Below are 20,638 nucleotides of genomic sequence, written 5' to 3' on the forward strand. Positions count from 1 at the left end.
TTTTAGTTTGTTTTTTGGTTTGTTTTGTTTTTTGTGATGCTGGGGATCAAACCTAGGACATTGTGCTTTGAGACAAGCACTCTACCAACTGAGCCATTTTTTATGACCATAAATTAAATATATAAATTTCTACAATGTTAATATTTTATGCAGTAATAATCAAGTTTTCTAGTTCTTTTTTTTTTATGACTGTGTAGAAGGAATATTGGATTTTTTTGTTTGTTTTTTTTTTTTTCTGTGTTTTTATCCCCTGGCCTAAATTGGGTTTTAAAAAGACACAATACTTTTGAATTAAATTTTCTTCAAAGTGATATGTATGATTGTTGTGTGTTTTATAATAATGTGCTCCCACATTAACAATGTGGGTTAATTTACCCAGCTAAGTTCCCTGCCTATACTTGGCACTCAGTAAATGTTCATATTTGATACATGATCATGTTAATTTTGTTTTCATTCTTATCAGGTCGAGGAAAAATGTGATGAAATCCCAGAAAGCTCTGAACCATTACTAGAGTTTACAGAAGTGTTCAAGTTGCTTCTACAAAGTATAATGGTCCTCCATTTCCACCAGTTGTTTCTAGTTTTCAGCCCACTACTGACATTCTGGATAAAGTAATTGAGAGAAAAGAAACATTGGAAAATAGTTTAATTCAGTGGTGAGTTTACAATGATTTTAGTATGAATAGACAGTAGCAAATATAAATGGGAAATACTAATTTTAGTCAAAACTCTCCATGTCTGCTTTTGTTCATTAAACTTTTCTTTTGCTATTTGATGTAATGCTAAGGGCATAACTAAATATTGGAGGTATTATTTTGGTCCTTGAATATTTGTACTTTTGCTATGGCAAAAGAGACTTTTCTGAGTAATGAAACCTTAAAAATGTACATGTTCTTTCATCTAATGACTCACTTTCAGAAACTTAGTCTAAGGAAATAATTATGGATTTGCTACTGGGTCGTATAATACCTAGCATTAAAAACAAGGCACTGTTCTAAATTTCTTACATATTTACAACAGTAAGTGGTAATACTGTTATTATATATACATGTGACTATGAAATAAATTCTTATTATATCCTTGTATAAACCTTAAGGAAGTTATGGACTAAAAATAAACAACTGAATGTTAATAGAGTTAAACTTAGGTTTAGAAGACTGTGGAGGGACATTGAAAGATACTATTTACTGGTGTACAAATGAAACATGATACTAACAATGTAACCCCAGTTGTAAGACCTTACTCAAAAATAAGTGTATATAGAACAGAAGTTCAAATATATATATACCAAATTGTTAATTGTGTTTAATCCCTGTATCTAGAATTATTGGGTGAAACTTATCAATTTTTAAAAATTTATGTATTTTCTACTACAAAGGTCTGTCATTTGTATAATAATTTTTAAGAAATCTGTTAACTACTCTAAAGAAATGTACCAAAAGAGGTTTCCTATTCTTTTCCCCCTTTCCTTTCCATTCTCCTCCTTCTTCCTGAATATGACTTTGGAAAACATTTTTTTAAGAAGAAACATTATTCATTATATTCAGAGAAAAGTGCAGATGGATATTTTTCTCTAACTTTGATCTTGATACAGTTTTATAAGTGTTTCTCAGAGTGAAAATCAAACCTAGGTATGTGATGTGCTCAACAATCTTTAGGCAAATCTTAACTTCAATTTTGGGGTGCTGTTAGTTCTTTTTAATTTTTAAATTTTGAGACAGGGTCTCACGAAGTTGCTTAGGGCTTCGCTGAGTTGCTGAGGTTGGCTTTGAACTTGTGATCCTTGCTTCAGCCTTCTGAGCCACTGGGACTGTAGTCCATGGAGTGGGCCACCATGCCTGGCTAATGTGAAAGATTTTAATTTGGTTTCTTTGACTACCTGAACATCTCTCACAAGGAGATTGTTTCGTGTGTTTTATATTGTTGCAAGATACATTTTTTTCTTCTTTCCAGGAGTAACTTTCAGATGACTGCTTTTACATATAATGTTTGTGCCCATGTGTAAAGGTTATTTTTAAGGTTGATGTGTGTAACATTTTATATATTTTAGTCAAATTTAGAAATCCTTAACTTGTATCTCCTCACTTTCCAGGGTAGAACAAGAAATAATGTCAAGGATTATCTCTGGGCTCTTTCCAATCCAGCAGCAGGCCAGACTTAATGCCAGTGTTTCAGTCAGTGAGGCAAGTGAACCATTGAACCTGACATTGGTAAGTGAAATGGAATTTTTGTTGTTGTTATTAAAGATAGAACCTCTTAGTTCCTTGTGGATTTATATATACCAGAGGTCTTTTAGCTGAAAAAAACTAGGTTTTTGTTGTTGTTTTGGTGACACTAGATATCAACCCAGTGTCTCAGGCATACGAGGCAAGCACTTAAACTGCTGAGCTCTATCCACAGTCCAAAGACGAGGTCTTACTTCAAATCTCACTTCTTAGTTCCTCTCTAGTACTCCAGTGGAGGTCAGTTCTCCCTCACTCTCTTATTTCTTATTGTAGCACTCAGATTATTACAATACCCTTCTCCTCCCACCCCCAAACTCTGTTATTCCCCCAGAGTACTTTATATATTTTTTGTTATGATAATTAACAAATTATATTATGGTTGTTTTACATATCTTGCTCATCACTAGACTGTAAATTACTCAGGTTTTAAGTTACTTCTCCTAACCCTTAACTAATACCTAAAAAGAGTTTAAGTATTCATTAATGATTCAATGAGCTTCTTTCTCTGAGGACTCCATACCATTCTTCTCCTTCTTGACCTTCTCTCCTTTCTCCTCTTTCCTATTTTTCTTCTCTTCCTCTTTCCTCTTCTACCTACCTCCCTTCCTCCCCTAATACTTCTCCATCAGTTTTTCTGAAAGTATAATTTGCTTGCCTTAAATTTCACCAATTCTTAGTGTACAATTTGACAAATTTTGACAAATACACACAGCTGTATATCAGCCATACAATCATGATGTGGAAAAACATTTTGACATCTCTCAAAGTTCCCTTTACACTACTACCTCTGCTTTACCCCCCTGATTCTGAGAATTAAAGCCAGGCATGCTTAATCACTGAGCTACATTTTAAAAATTATTTTGGGACAAGGTTTTGCTGATTGCCAAGACTTATGATCCTCTTGCTTCAGCCTCTTGAGTAGCTGGGGTTTCAGGAATGTGCCACCTTTCCAGATTCTTAATGCCACTTTGCAGAAAATTTCTATCTCCCACATATGTCCAGTGGTCACTAACAACCACTGATCTGCTTCTATCACTGTTTTTATCTTATCTGGACTTTCATATATTGTAATCATACAATATATAATTTTTGTTTGACTTGTTTTATTTAGCTTATATGCTTTGGCATGTATGCTATTGCATTTATTAGTATTATACTCTATGGATATACCATAATTTGTTAATATACTTACCAGTTGATGGATATTTATAGTCTTTTAGTTTGGGGCTGTTATAAATAAAGCTGTTATGAACATTTGCAGGCAAATGTTGTATAGACATACCTTTTAATTTTCTTGGTCATATGATAAATAAATGTATATAAGAAGCTGCTAAGTATTTTCCAAAGAGATGTACTATTTTGTATTATAACCAGCAATGTACAAGAGTTTCAATTCTTCCACATTTTCAGTAGTACCTAGTATATCAGTGTTTTTATTTTAGCCATTGTACATACGTGGAGATATGTCATTGTGGTTTTTTAATTTACTTTTCCTTAATTATACTAGTGATTGAGTAGTATAATTACTAATGAGGATTAAGATGTACAAATTTTCATGTTTATTTTATATCTATATATTCAGTTTGGTGAAATATCATTTTAAAATCTTTTTTGGGGAGGGGTACTGGGGATTGAACCCAGGAATGCTTAACCACTGAGTCACATCCCTAGTCCTTTTAATATTTTATTTTGAAAACAGGATCTTGCTAAATTTCTGAGGCTGGCTTTGAACTTGCAATCCTCCTGCCTCAGCCTTCTGAACCCCTGGGATTACAGGTGTATGCTACCGTACCCGGCTTCACTTTGGATGCAAATTACTTGTTTTTTGTTTGTTTGTTTTGTACTGGGAATTGAATCCAGGGGTGCTTTACCACTAAGCAACATCCCCAGCCCTTTTTATTTTGGGACAAGGTCTTCCTAAGTTGCTGAGGCCAGCCTTGAACTTGGGATCCACTTGCCTCAACTTCCTGAATTGTGGAATTATAGGTGTATGCCACCTCACCCAGCCAGGATACACGTATATGTGTTTTATAAATATGTCCTTCTAGTTTATATCTTACCTTTTTGTTTTCTCAGCATTATATTTTGAAGACAAAATGATTAATTTTTGATGAAGTCTAATTTATCAATGTTTCTTTTGTAGTTTGTGGATTGGGGGGATGCACTACTTAATAAATCTTTCCTAAGTCAAAATCAATAAGATTTTATTTTGTTTTATTCTAGACAATAGATGGTTTTAGATTATATTTAGGTCTTTAATATTTGTCAGGGGCTGGGGTGCTGGGATGTGAACCTAGGGCTTCTTGCATGATATGCAAGTAAGTGGTCTACTATTGAGCAGCATCCCCAGCCCTGTATAGCCTTTTTTTTTTTTTTTGGGTGGTGGTGGTGCTGGTAGTTGAACCCAGGGCCTCATGTATTCTAGGCAAACACTGCCACTGATTTGTTGTAGTATGATTTGTTGCAGAGTTTTTCCTTTTGTCTTTGAATTAATTGGCTATATTTGTCTAGATCCTTTTTTGAACTTACACTGATCTACGTGTGTTTCTTTATACAATACCATGCTACTTGATTATTGTAATTTAATAATAAGTTTTGAAACTGGATAGTGTAAGTTTTTCCAACTTTGTTGCTTTTTAAAAGTTTTACATTTTATGTATCATCTGTGCTTTTTTCCTTCTTTTTAGTCTCAGAATAATCTATTCTTCCTCCTTTGTAGACTGATCTTCAACTGCCCAAAACCTAGTCTTAGGGTCTACATTTACTGCTTTGACTTTCTCTTTGTCAACCTTCTTCTCTTCAGTACCTATGGGTTGGCTTCCTGGTGTCCCCTTTAAGAAATTCCTTTTCCATAGGCATTTGGTTGTCAAAGATGTTGCTCCCTTTCAAATCCTTATTCTAGTAGATAGCTCTAACCTGGACACTGTTGCCTACTTCTAATTCTTAAAATGTCCTCTGGGTTTTGGCTTCTTATACTTTATGCTGCTGTTATCTTTTCAACTTTAAGACTTTCATTTCTTCATTTATTTTCTGCTACTTGAAATAGTTTATTTCCCAAGTTTCTATGCCTGCTGTCTTTTCTGTTTTTTTTTCCATTTTCCTTTTAACATTCATTGTCCTGTGTCATTTGATGACTCTTAAACCATGCATTTAGGCTGTAAACTTGCAGTTCTGCCTATTGGTGAATGAATATTCTACTTGATATTCCATTGGCATCCCAAATTTGGCATATCCAAAATTCATGTAATTTTTCTACCTAACTTATTCTTTGCTCTCTATTTCTGTTAACAATAGCACAGATTTTCCCAGCACCCAATTTCCAAAGCTTTGGGGTTGTTTGTTTCATTTTCTTTTCTTTGCTCCTCCTCAGTCCCTGGGACTCAGCCAAAACCTGCATCTCAGTTCCATACTCTTTATTGTTGCGGTTGGTTATTGCAGTTGGTTACTTCTTCCTGTTTAGTGTAGCTCCCATCTGTCCTCCCACTGCTCTGTCCCAGATTTTCTCCTATCATCTTGTTTTTTTAAAGAAAGAAAAAAAAAAATGACCAACAAAGTTACAAGAAAATTGATATTTTCCTGGATGAAAATCTTAAAATTTCCAAATATGTATTTATATCCTGTTCTCCTTTTTTGAAAAAACCGTGTTTATTTGCCCCGCTTTTTTTTTTTTTTTTTTTGGCCAGTGTCTGAGGGAGGCTTTTTTGACTTTATGACATAGATATTGGATTCATGGTTATGCAAAAAAAATGATTATGGAAATTAAAAGGGAGATTTTGTTGAAAAAATATATTGTCAAATATGAGCTGGAATTATTGAATATAAAGATAGCACTGGCTATGGAAACTATAGAGTAAATTGCTATTTTTTACCCCTCGGCAAGTAATCCTAAGACATCTGTAAATAATTCTACATATTGCTTCTCTTCTTGTACTACTAAAGGAATACTCTTTGGAGAGTTCTCATCTCCTTTGGGTTGTCCAGATCATTGTTCACATATTTCTACACAGTTTAGAAATACCACTTTATGGTCAGTAAAGTCTCTAAAAGCTTTACTTAATTTTATATACATTCATATAAATGAAAAGTAAAACCCACTGGAAAATTAATATACCAAAAGAACATCTAATAAGCACCTAAACTGCTATAGACTTTTGAGGAGGCCCAACCTGTGTTGATAATTGGTATATCTGAAAGTAGACAGAAGGAAAATTTGCCTCATACTTATTATATCCCTGTGTTTTGGTCAAGATTGAAAATATTAATTTGTTTCAGATCAGGACATTTAATATGGATGCAAATCCTTTTCATCATTAAATTCTGCAGTGATAGGGAAGAGTATAAGTTTTCATCTGTATGTTTTCCTCCCCTTCTTGATTTGTTGAGAGAAGATTTTCATTGTTATCATCTTGCTTTCTTTCCTGATAAGTAGGTATGTTTTTATTTTCACCTCTACTTTTCCTTCCATCCTCATAATATATATGGATGTCTAAAGTTTTGGTTTTCAAGTGGTTTCTTGGCCACTTATCCAAAAATCTTTCATTTTTTAGTGGAAGGAACAAGCTGTGGTGCTCTCCAGCTCTTTGTTGATGCCGGGGTTCCTGTGAATTCAGACATGATTAGTCATTTCGTGAATGAAGCTCTGGCTGAGACCATTGCTGTCTTGCTGGGTGACAGAGAAGCAAAAAAGCAAGATCCTGTGGGTACAAGTTTTTCTGGAGATGTCTTATCAAAGGAAACATGTTTTCCGGTAGGAGCAACTCTTGCTTTCATGACTTTAGTGTTCTGGGGAATTTTTAATATATTATTAAAGAATGGTAAAATAATAGATGAATTTTAAACTCCTTAAGATAATCATGTGTGGCAGAATTTTATTCCTTATTGCTATGAGTAAAGTGTAACATTTTTCCTATCATTTTATTTTAAAAACTTAAATCTAGAAAAAGGTTGAGAGTATGATACAGTGGACATCTATAAGCCCTTTACCTATTTTTCACAATTGATAACATTTTGGCATATTTTAAAAATCTGTCTTTATATCTGCTATACATAATTATTTCCTTTAAAAACCAATTGAAAGTTTTAGACATGATACTTCCTCTCAAATGCATCTGCAGTATCACCTAAGAACAAGATACTTTATTACAAAATGGGCAAAGAAACACACTTCTGTAAAGAAGAAATACAAATGGACAATAAATATATGAAAAAATGTTCAAACATCTCTAGCAATTAGAGAAAGCAAATCAAAACTCACTTCAGTTAGTATAGCAATTATCAGGAATATAAGTAACAATATATGTTGGCGAGGATGTGGGGAAAAGGGTACATTCATACATTGTTGGAAGGATTGCAAATTGGTGCAACCACTTTGGAAAGCAGTATGGAGATTTCTAAGAAAAGTAGGAATGGAACCACCATTTGACCCAGTTATCCCACTGTTTGGTTTATATTCAAAAGATTTAAAATCAGCATACTACAGTGATGCAGCCACATCAGTGTTTATAGCAGCACAATTCACAATAGCTAGTTGCCCTTCAAGAAACGAATGGATAAAGAAAATGTGTTATATATGCAAAATGGAATATTGCTCAGCCACAAAGAATGACTTTATGACATTTGCTGGTAAATGGATGGATTAGAAGACTATCATGCTAAGTGAAATAAACCAATCCCCAAACCCAAAGGTCAAATGTTTTCTCTGCTATGTGGAAACTAACCCACATTAAGAGGGGTAGGCAAGAATAGAAGTTCAGTGAATTAGACAAAGGGGAATGAAGGGAAGAAAGGAAGGATAGGAAAAGGAAAGACAGTGAAATGAATCTAACATAACTTACCTATGTTCATATATGAACTCACCACAGTGAATCTCACCATTGTGTACATGCACAAGACTGGAATTCTAATCAGTAACCCTAACCCTAACCACTGGGTTGTACCCTCAGCCTTCCATAATTAAAAATTCCATAGGGGAATTTTTATGAAAACTAATTTAATTTTTATTTAATTTGCAAATGATCGACGCCTTTATGATTCTTTGTCTTCTTAGTCCTCATATAAGGTTTTGTGGCAGATTAAATGAAATGATATATGTGAAGAGCTTAATCTAGTGTCTAGAATTTTAAGTATTAAAAATAGTTTGTCATCATCATTATCCATTACCAACTCATTAGAATACCTTTAGATCTTGTCATGAAAAAGTAGCCAGTGGCATCATATTTGAAAGCAGTACTTTTATGCTAAAGGTTTATGTAGTCGAGAAGGGAAAAGCGTAGTATATTTCTTTCATTCTAAAATGAAAGTTAAGAATGCCAATATGCCAATTATGAAGCAATATTATAGAGTTTCTCATATGCTTCATAATCTTAAATTGTATATTAACTTGTAACTCATAGAATAAAGGCTAATTATCCTAATTTATAAAGGTTTTTCAGAATGAAAAGAGACAACCTATTTTAAGACTGGGCAAACAATACAACCAACGATTTTACAAATATTAAAGAAATACAAATCATTGATATTCATATAAAAAGACTGTCAGCCTCACTGATAATAAGGAAAAAAATCACTGAAGTTCCATTTTACTGATCAGATTGGCAAAACTCTAAAATTTGATAAAGCCATTGCTTGGCAAACATTGGGGAAATAGGCATTCTCATCCCTTCATGTAGTACATGTAGTAGTGTGACATGTACAGTTCTGTAGGGGGAAATTTAGTGATATACCTATTCAAATAAAACACACAGCCCTTTAATCAAGTATTCCTACTTTTGGAAATTTATCCCATAAATAAATCTATATAAATAGGAAATGAAACTTTGCCCAATGACAGTATCATAGCCAATGAGATTTATCCAAGGCACGATTATTGCTAATTTTCACAATACCCAGCCCTGACAACTTGGAATGTTGTCATCATTGGCAATAAAATAAATGAATGAATATGAAATGACTTAGTCAAGAGTATTTGATAAGGACACAAGAAGGAGACCTAATTTTCACTATCACCCTTTTGTACCTTAATTTTGAGACATTTGAATGATTATGTATTCAACAGATTAGTATTAGTATGTTTGCTTTTTCTTTCCCTAGTACTTTCTATTTCCCTATTATTATTTTCCCCCACTCACTTTTAAAAATCCTTCTGTTCCTTTTTACATACTATTCCTTCTTGCTGTAAAGGGCTTATTTTATTTTTTTGGTATCTTGTCAAAGCGCTTTCTTTTTGTTGCGTGGCTTATCCATCAAATTTATAGTTGGTTTTGATCATCAGCTATATTTTAGTCTTTATCTCTACATTAAAACAGGGTGCCTTAGTTTTCTTGGGGGCCTGCTTCAGAGGCAGGGTTTTTCAATTATGGAGGCTTTCTGCAGACTAGTCTTACACTGGCAGCTAGATACTTAAGATCCAGGGTATTTAAGGCTCCTTTTTTTGCTGTTATTTTGCTCATTCATTTAAATTCAATATAGTGAATAAATGAGCTGGTAGTATTTGGGTGATTATAAACCATTTGTCTTGTTTTACTACTTTATTTTAGGCAAGAGTGTGTACCCCTGTGGCTACTCCACAGCCTACTCCTCCTCGCTCACCTTCCTCACCTCCTAAGGACCATGTGTTAGTGAAAACTCCAGATTCTTCTCCCTGTGATTCAGATGGTGATGTGGCTCTTCCTGTAAAAGATGTATTTGCTGAAAAAGGTAGAAATCTTATTTCTATAACTCAGTTTTAATTTTAGCAAGTATTAATTAAAATTCCATGATTTGTTTTATTAGATGCTTTATACATACTTCTTGCTTACTAGGTCTTATTAAATCTTTATCTTATAAGAAAATTAAGGAATTGGTTGCCACTTGTCTGTTTTATATTACTATAATAGAATACCACAAACCGGGTAATTTATTCAAAAAACAAATTTATTTTTAAAATTTTAGAGACTGGAAAGTACAAAATTGAGAGGCTCCATTTGGTGAGAGCTACTTTTTTTTTTTTTTTTTTTTTGGTACCTGGGATCGAAGCCAGGGGCACTTAACCACATCCCCAGCCTGTTTTTTTTTTTTTTTTTTTTTTCTTTAATTTTATTTTGAGACAGGGTCTTGCTAAGTTGCTTAGGGCATTGCTAAATTGCTGAGGCTATCTTTGAACTTGCAATTCTCCTGCCTCAGCCTCCCAAGCTGCTGAAATTATAGGCTTGTGACACTGCACCTGACTGTAACATAACTGACAGAAGGCATTACACAATGGCAAAAGCAGGAGCCTGAGAGCTTGGATCTCACTAATCACATCTTGGGGCCCCCACCTTCATATCCTCATCTAACCCTCATTAGCTCCCAAAGGGCCCACCTCCAAAATGGTATCATCAACATCAATTTGTGGATTAAGTTTCTTTTATTCTTTTTAAATATTTTTAGTTGTAGATGGACACAATATCTTTATTTTCTTATGTGTTGCTGAGAATTGAACGCAGTGCCTCACATGTGCTAGGCAAGCACTGTACCACTGAGCCACAACCCCAGCCCTGGATTAAGTTTCTAACACATGAACTTTTAAGGGAAACATTCAAACCAAAGTACCACTTCTTAAAGTATACAATCTAATAGACACTTAGACTATTTTAAGTATATGGCAGTGTTAAAAGTACTGTTTTTTCTAGTTTTTTTAATACTTTACTAAATTAATTGAAGAATTATTTGGCTAATGGCCACTACATCATCATTGTTATTATTATTGTCACTATTTGTACCTCAAAATGTTAAGGGGTATCTGAAGCAACATATTATCTTACGGGAGTTGTTAACCAACTTTTATCTTTTTCTTTCTTTTTTAAAAAACTCTTTAGGAAATGATATACCTACTATGATGCTTGTGAATACTCCAACAGTTACCCCTGTTACTTCACCTCCTCCAGCAGCTGCTCTTACCCCAACTTTGTCAGAGATTTCCATTGATAAATTGAAGATATCAAGCCCAGAGCTTCCCAAGCCATGGGGGGATGGAGACCTGCCATTGGATGAGGAGAATCCTAACTCTCTTTTAGAAGGATTTCTTCACCCAAGAGCTATGTAAGTAAGAATTTATAGTCATCCCTCTGTATCTGAGGGGACTGATTGTAGGATCTTGCCCCCTCATGTCAAATTCACACACTCAAGTTCTTTATATAAAATAGCATAGAATTTACATATATTCTACACATGTATTTTAAATCATCTCTAGATTATTACCTAATTCAATGTAAATGCTTCGTAACATGTTATAATGTATTGTGTAGGGAATAATGACAAGAAAAAAAGTACAGACTCAATATTTGAAAGAATATTTTCAATCCGTGGTTGGTTGACTCTTGGACATGGAACCTGTGGATATGGAAGGCTGATTATATTCACTCTTAGAAACTGTACACTCCCACTTATGTTTCAGTTATATGACCCAGTGAAACAGAGATGATGAAGAGCTTTATAAACCACACTACTTAATACTTTAGAAAAAGTTTCATAAATTTTAAGTTTTCAAAATTATCGTCGGACACCATCAGGCGGAGCTAGCTGGCTTGCCTGACCCCCACACTGAGGTTGGATGCCATCGCTGAGCCTGCCTGCCTGCCCCTCTACTGCTGAGGGACACTGCATTTGCCTCTGCGCTGACTCAGCACACCCTGGCTGGGGCTCCCCAGATTCTCTGGAGGCTGGTGCAGGCATTTCGAATTATTCCTGAGGGCATGGCCATCATCATCGGAAGGGCCGCTCCCTTCCTGAGACACCTACAGGAGACTGGAGGCCCTTTGACAAGACTCAGGATTCAAGAAGAGGAGGTATTGAGAGACTTGGGACCAACTCAGAGCAGCCGGGTGAGTCTCTTCCACTGGGCAAGGCTCTCTGGATGGGTCAGTAGTCCTGGAATGCAGGGAACTTCGTGGAGTAGAGTTGACCAGTGAGACTCCCCCCGCTGGAGCCGTGAACTCAGATAATGGGAGCATTGGAGAGGAGGACCACCCAGCAAGAGGCTTCAGCGCAGAGTGAGCCTCCCAGGCCTGGGCAGTAGGTCCAGTCCCCAGGGAATGTTGTAGAGGAAGGCTGCCCAGTGAGAGTCTCAATTGCAGGGCGAGGCTCCCTGGCCCATGAGGTAGATTCAGATCCCTGGGAACGCCGCAGAGGAGGGCTGCCCAGCCCCAGTGGTAGTTCTGGACCGAAGGGAACTTCTTGGAGGAGAGCTGCCCATCGAGATGTCCCCACTGGGTGAGTCTTCCTTGCTGGGTGAGGCTTTCCCATTAGGGTGGTAGAACCAGAGACACAGGCCCAGCCTGTGTCTAGTCCCCCTTTTGATGACCATTGGTCAACAAGTGGAGGTACCTCATCCCACCAGCAGGAAATACACCCCACCTGAAGGCCACCACCCCTAGAGGGGCAGCTTCCTTGTGTATTACTGCATATTCAAGTTCCTCCAAGACTTCAGGCTACTAAAGGCTAGGAGGTGAGTTACTGGAAATCTACAGGGACACTATAAGCCAATAGAGTTTCACTACTAGAGGGGTAGATACCTGACCAGTATGAGAAAACAAGGGAAGAAAATGTCCCAAACAAACCTAGATGCTACATCAATAAAATCCAATGACAGCATGGCAGCAGAAATGTCAGAAAGGGAGTTCAGAAAGTACATAATTAAAATGATCAGAGAAGCAGATGATGAGATGAAAGAGCAAATGCAGGCTTTGAATGATTGCACCACTCAACAGTTAAAAGTGAAAATGCGGGAAGCAAAAGATCATTTCTTTTTAGAGATACTGAAAAAAAATCAGACAGATATCCTTGAAATGATGGAAACAATAAACCAAATTAAAAACTCCATAGAAAGCATAACCAATAGGATAGAACACCTGGAAGGCAGATATTGAAGACAAAATATTTAACCTTTAAAACAAAATTGACCAAACAGAGAAGATGGTAAGAAATCATGAACAGAATCTCCAAGAATTATGGGATATCATGAAAAGACCAAATTTAAGAATTATTGGGATTGAGGAAGGCTTAGAAAAACAAACCAAAGGAATGAACGATCGATTCAATGAAATAATATCAGAAAATTTCCCACATCTGAAGAATATATGGAAAATCAAGTACAAGAGGCTTATAGGACTCCAAATATACAAAATTACAATAGACCCACTACAAGGCACATTATAATGAAAATACCTAACATATAAAATAAAGACAGAATTTTAAAGACTGTGAGAGAAAAGAATCAAATTACATTCAGGGGGAAACCAACATGAATATCAGCAGAGTTTTCAACCCAAACCCTAAAAGCTAGAAAGGCCTGGAACAACATTTTTCAAACTCTGAAAGAAAACGGATGCCAACCAAGAATCTTATACCCAGCAAAACTTACCTTCAGATTTGATGATGAAATAAAATCCTTCCATGATAAACAAAAGCTAAAAGAATTTACAAAGAGAAAGCCGGCACTACAGAACGTTCTCAGCAAAATATTCCTTGAGAAAGAGATGAAATACAACGATATAAGTCAGCAAAGGGAGGAACTACCCTATAGGAATAGCTAAATGAAGGAGAAACCAAGTCATGTCAAGAAACAAAAATGAGTCAAATAACCGGGAATACAAATCGTATCTCAATAATAACCCTGAATGTGAATGGCCTGAACTCATCAATCAAAAGACATAGACTGGCAGATTGGATTAAAAAGAAACATCCAACAATATGCTGCCTGCAAGAGACTCTTATCATAGAAAGAGATACCCACAGACTAAAGGTGAAAGGATGGGAAAAAACATACCATGCACATGGACTCAGCAAAAAAACTGGAGTATCTATCCTCATATCAGATAATGTGGACTTCAAGCCAAAGTTAGTCAGAAGGGATAAAGAAAGACATTTCATACTGCTTAAGGGAAGCATAAATCAGCAAGACATAACAATCATAAATATCTATGACCAAACAGTGGCTCATCCATGTACGTCAAACAAATCCTTCTCAATTCCAGAAATCAAATAGACCACAACACAATAATACTAGGCGATTTTAACACACCTCTCTCACCACTGGACAGATCCTCCAAACAAAAATTGAACAAAGAAACCATAGATCTCAATAACGCAATCAATAATTTAGACTTAACAGACATATATAGAATATACCATCCAACAAAGAGTGAATACACTTTCTTCTCAGCAGCACATGGATCCTTCTCTAAAATAGACCATATTCTATGCCATAAAGCCAATGTTGGCAAATACAAGAAGATAGAGATACTACCTTGTATTCTATCAGATCATAATCGATTGAAATTAGAAATAAATGACAGAATACAACACAGAAAGTACTCTAACACCTGGAGATTAAATAATATGCTATTGAATGATGAATGGATAACAGAAGACATCAGGAGGGAAATAAAAAATTTCTTAGAGGTAAATGAGAACAAAGATACATCATATCAAAATCTCTGGGACACTATAAAAGCAGTACTTAGAGGAAAATTTATTTCATGGAGTGCATTCAATAAAAGAAGAAAATAATCAACAAATAAATGACCTAACACTACAGCTCAAAGCCCTAGAAAAAGAACAGAGCAACACCAAAAGTAGTAGAAGACAGGAAATAGTTAAAATCAGAGCTGAAATCAACGAAATTGAAACCAAAGAAACAATAAAAAAAAATTGACAAAATAAATAGTTGGTTCTTTGAAAAAATAAACAAAATTGATAAACCCTTAGCCATACTAACAAAGAGAAGGAGAAAGAAAACTCAAATTACTAAAATTTGGATTGAACAAGGAAATATCACAACAGACACGACTGAAATACAAAACATAATCAGAAGCTATTTTGAAAATCTATACTCCAACAAAATAGAATATTTTGAAGACATCAACAGGTTTCTAGAGACATATGAATTACCTAAACTGAACCAGGAAAACATACACAATTTAAATAGGTCAATTTCAAGTAATGAAATAGAAGAGGTCATCAAAAGTCTACCAACAAAGAAAAGTCCAGGACCAGATGGGTTCTCAGCCGAGTTCTACAAAACCTTTAAAGAAGAGCTCATTCCAATACTCCTCAAAGTATTCCATGAAATAGAAGAGGAGGGAACCCTCCCAAACTCATTGTATGAAGCCAGTATCACCCTGATACCTAAACCAGACAGACACATCGAGGAAAGAAAATTTCAGACTAATATCCTTATTGAACATTGATGCAAAAAATCTCAACAAAATCTTAGCAAATCGCATACAAAAATATATTAAAAAGATAGTGCATCATGATCAAGTGGGTTTTATCCCAGGGATGCAAGGTTGGTTCAACATCCAGAAATCAATAAATGTAATTCACCATATCAACAGACTTAAAGTCAAGAATCACATGATTATTTTGATCAATGCAGAAAAAGCGTTTGATAAAATACAGCATCCCTTCATGCTCAAAACACTAGAAAAAATAGGGATAGTGGGAACATTCCTTAACATTATAAAAGACATCTATGCTAAGCCCATGGCCAATATCATTCTAAATGGTGAAAAACTGAAAGCATTCCCCCTAAAAACTGGAACAAGGCAGGGATGCCCTCTTTTACCACTTCTATTCAGCATTGTCCTTGAAACTCTAGCCAGAGCAATTAGACAGACCAAAGAAATTAAAGGGATATGAATAGGAAAAGAAGAACTCAAACTATCCCTATTTGCTGATGACATGATTATACATTTAGAGGAACCAGGAAATTCCACCAGAAAACTTCTAGAACTCATAAGTGAATTCAGTAAAGTAGCAGGATATAAGATCAATGCTCATAAATCTAATGCATTTTTATATGTAAGTGATGAATCTTCAGAAAGCAAAGTTAGAAAAACTACCCCATTCACAATAGCCTTGAAAAAAATAAAATACTTGGGAATCAATCTAACAAATGAGGTGAAAGACCTCTACAATGAGAACTACAGAACACTAAAGAAAGAAATTCAAGAAAACCTTAGAAGATGGAAAGATCTCCCATGTTCTTGGATAGGCAGAATTAATATTGTCAAAATGGCCATACTATCACAAGTGCTATACAGATTCAATCCAATTCCAATTAAAATCCCAATGATGTACCTTACAGAAATAGAGCAAGCAATCATGAAATTCATCTGGAAGAATAAGAAACCCAGAATAGCTAAAGTAATCCTTAGCAGATTACTGTGAAGCAGGGGGTATCACAATACCGGAACTTCAACTATACTACAAAGCAATAGTAACAAAAATGGCATGGTATTGGTACCAAAATAGACAGGTAGATCAATAGTACATAATAGAGGACATGGACACAAACCCAAATAAATATAATTTTCTCATACTAGACAAAGGGGCCAAAATATGCAATGGAGAAAAGATAGTCTGTTTAACAAATGGTGCAGGGAAAACTGGAAATCCATATGCAGCAGAATGAAATTAAACCCCTATCTCTCACCCTGCACAAAACTCAACTCAAAATGGATCAAGGACCTTGGAATCTGACCAGAGACCCTGCATCTTACAGAAGAAAAAGTAGGTCCAAATCTTCAACATGTTGGCTTAGGATCAGACTTCCTTAACAGAACTCCCATAGCACAAGAAATAAAAGCAAGAATCAATAACTGGGACAGACTCAAACTAAAAAGCTTTCACTCAGCAAAGGAAACTATCAGCAATGTGAAGAGAGAGCCTACAGAATGGGAGAAAATCTTTCTACTCATACTTCAGATAGAGCACTAATTTCCAGAATATATAAAGAACTCAAAAAACGCTACACCAAGAATACAAATAACCCAGTCGGCAAGTGGGCTATGGAAATGAACAGACACTTCACAGAAGAAGATCTACAAGCAATCAACAGATACATGAAAAAATATTCAACATCTCTATTTATGAGAGAAATGCAAATCAAAACTACCCTAAGATTCCATCTCACCCCAATTAGAATGGCAATTATCAAGAATACAAGCAACAATAGTTGTTGGTGAGGATGTGGGGAAAAAGGTTCACTTATACATTGCTGGTGGGGTTGCAAATTAGTATAGCCACTCTGGAAAGCAGTGTGGAGATTCCTTAGAAAACTTGGAATGGAGCCACCATTTGACCCAGCTATCCTACTCCTTGGCCTATACCCAAAGGACTTAAAATCAGCATAGTACAGAGATACAGCCACAACAATGTTCATTGCTGCTCAATTCACAATAACCAGATTGTGGAACCAACCTAAATGTCCTTAAATTGATGAATGGATAAAGAAACTGTGGTATATATATATATATACAATTGAATATTACTCAGCCATAAAGAATAATAAAATTATTGCATTTTTAGGCAAATGGATGAAATTGGAGAATATCATTCTAAGTGAGATAAGCCAATCCCAAAAAACCAAAGGATGAATGATCTTGCTGATAAGCGGATGATGACACATAATGGGGGGTGGGAGGTGGGCAAGAATGGAGGAAGGAGGGACTGTATAGAGAGAAAAGAGGGGTATGAGGAGCGGGGGGAGGAAAAAAACAACAGAATGAATCAAAACTATTACCCTATGCAAATATATGATTACAGAAATGGTATGCCTCTACTTCATGTACAAAGAAACAAGATGTATCCAATTTGTTTAAAAAAAATTAATTTAAAAAATTATCAATTTATTTGTATCTTCACCTCTTTTTTAGAATGTTGGAAACAGATTTTAATAGAGGTATCTGTCTGTTAACAAAACAGAAAATGATTTCTCTCTAGTATGGATCTTAGTATGATCACTTACATTATTATTCATCCTGTGTACATTTGTTTTTTGACTAGAAGAGGTTTCAAAATGACCTATGACTCAAGCATAAGAACAATAGAAAAATGAATCTTATTAATTATAATAGTATAGATCATAGAAATACTACACTAAAGGAAACATAGTACCTTTTTGTCTGATTTTTATATAAAAATGAATATAGGCCTTCAATGACCTAATAAATTCAAAATACGTCCTTTTCTTCTTAGTGTAATGTCTGTGGCTAAAGATGAAGAACCTGAGAGTATGGATTTCCCTGCTCAGTCTGCATCTCCAGAGCCAGTTCCCATTACACCATTTCCTGCAGGCACCAAGGCTCCTTCTCCCTTACAGATGCCAAGTTCTGGTTCCTCAACACTGGAGAGCACTTTGAGCGTTACTGTCACGGAAACAGAAACTTTAGATAAACCCATCTCTGAAGGAGAGATTTTATTTAGCTGTGATCAAAAATTTACTACCAAGAGTAAGTTCCTATATTAATTGATTTCAGTGGTAGATTATGATAATTCCCTTAGTAAAACTTTCCTTTTTAAAGTGTTTTTTACTTATTTTTCAAGATTTTGCATAGTATAATAGAAGGAATAGGGTCTCTGTGCAAGTTACTTTTTTGGATTTTAATTTCAGAAAATAAAACCTTCCTCATTATCCTACTCTCTAAACTAATATCACTAATGAATTGAGGTATTATCCTTCCAGTATATTTTTGTCCATGCATATACAGACACCTAAATACATACATGTGTATTTACATATACCTTTAAAATGGGACCAAACTATGCATATTACTCTGAATTTTGTACTAAATAATACACTGTAGACATCTCACAGTATCAACAAACATAAATCTCTGTCATTTTTTTAAATGGTTGTTCAGTCTATTTAAATAGTGCCTTAGTGGAGTGCATTTAAATTATTTTCAATGTTTCCAGACTATGCACAACTCTTTAATGACTATCCTTAACATGTGTGTGTTTCTGTTTCTTTGTGCACTAATCTAATAATTTCCATAGATTACATACCTAGAAATGGAATTGTTGAGTCAGAGTAGATTCCTTTAAAATAATAATATATAATTAACACAAAAAGATTAATCTCTAGAAAAATTAATCCACTTTAATTTTAATCAGTTTTTAATTACACTAATACGTAGGAGGGCCTATTTCTCAATATTATATCTGTAGTTCTACTTAACAGTTCTTTTAAATATCCGACAAACTTGCAGGTAAAACAAATCTTATCTTTGTTTTAAATTGTATCATTTAAAAAACTGATGTTCATGTATCTTCTTTTTTCTAAACTGTTAACATCATAATTTCTAGGTTTAGGAGCTGGAGGAATATGTCTGACAAACCTAAATGATAGCTTATCTAGCACTTTGCAAGATGCTCTTGAAATGGTAAGGAATGATTGATTACAACATAGAATTCCAATAGAAAGAGTATTTTGATGAACTTGTTGCAATTGATCATTATTTTCTCAATTATTTGAGTTATAGACACACAATTTAGTAAAATATTAACCATGAAGGAATTTAGGGGTTTTTGCACATTTTATTATGTAATATTATCATAATTGTGAGAATGAAAAGTTGTTTTTAACCTCTGTGGCTCCAGTAGGGAAAATATATACAGTTAATATAATTTGGTAATGAGATTTATCTCAATGCAAAGTGTCACCTGGAAGTATTATCTTTATAATATTTATAATATTGTTAGTAAATTCTTAGCTATTTTAATCAATTTTTAAATAATATATTTGTTTTTCTTTAATCATGATTATAATTATTTGTGCTAATAAATATGTAAATTTAATGACATAAAAAGAGAAACTTGGGGGCTGGGGAGATAGCTCAGTCTGTAGAGTGCTTGCCTTGCAAACACAAGGCCTTGGGTTCGATCCCCAGCACCCAAAAAAAAAAAAAAAAAAGAGAGAAACTTAAATAGGGATACTAATATTTCCTTGTTATCTAGTGCTATAAAAGGAAAACTTGACATTTAAAAATCTCATAACACACACACACACACACACACACACATATACAGGGGTCTATGTCATTTTTTAAAGTGTAGTCCACTTAAACAATGCCTTAGTGAAGGGATTATTTATATATTTTTACATATATAAAATACAGTAATAATACTAGAAATTATCTTTCTGAAAAAAACTTGAGTAGAAATCATTACTTTTTATGTATTTTTAAATCACCTAAGCAAAGAAAGGTAATTATACTTGCCCTATCCTTTGCTAAGCATTATTATTATTCTTGCCATGTTTCACAAAGGAGTAAGCATTGAGAAAAATTTTGATAAGATTTTATTTGAAAAATTATTTTTTAGGAGTGATTGGGGTGGGCAATACTGGGGATTGAACTCAAGGGTGCTCTACCCACCGCGCAAACCTCCCCAGCCTTTTTATTTTTTATTTTCAGACATGGTCTCTCACTAGGTTTCTGAGGCTGACCTCAAGTTTTTGATCCTCCTGCTTCATCTTCTTGAGTTGCTCCTATTACAGCACCCAGCTAGGAGTGACTATTACAAGTAATTTAGTCCATTGTGAAGAGAGTGAAATCACTTTTATAAAACAATACAGGGAAAAGGCATAAATGAGATATCTTTATTTTCAGAGG

At 34.8% G+C, this 20,638-nt stretch overlaps 1 protein-coding gene across 1 annotated transcript in view; it reads left to right on the forward strand.

The window, feature by feature from the left end:
• The window catches only part of Kiaa0586 (KIAA0586 ortholog), a 114,677-nt gene that overhangs the window by 37,541 nt on the left and 56,498 nt on the right, over positions 1 to 20,638 (forward strand). The window contains 8 exon segments of the mRNA XM_047541183.1: positions 464 to 515; positions 518 to 656; positions 2,093 to 2,214; positions 6,773 to 6,972; positions 9,761 to 9,920; positions 11,060 to 11,282; positions 18,222 to 18,475; positions 19,332 to 19,408. Coding sequence (XP_047397139.1) covers positions 464 to 515; positions 518 to 656; positions 2,093 to 2,214; positions 6,773 to 6,972; positions 9,761 to 9,920; positions 11,060 to 11,282; positions 18,222 to 18,475; positions 19,332 to 19,408 — 1,227 coding nt within the window.

Source organism: Sciurus carolinensis, chromosome 2 (assembly GCF_902686445.1).
Source record: "Sciurus carolinensis chromosome 2, mSciCar1.2, whole genome shotgun sequence".
Taxonomy (NCBI): domain Eukaryota; kingdom Metazoa; phylum Chordata; class Mammalia; order Rodentia; family Sciuridae; genus Sciurus; species Sciurus carolinensis.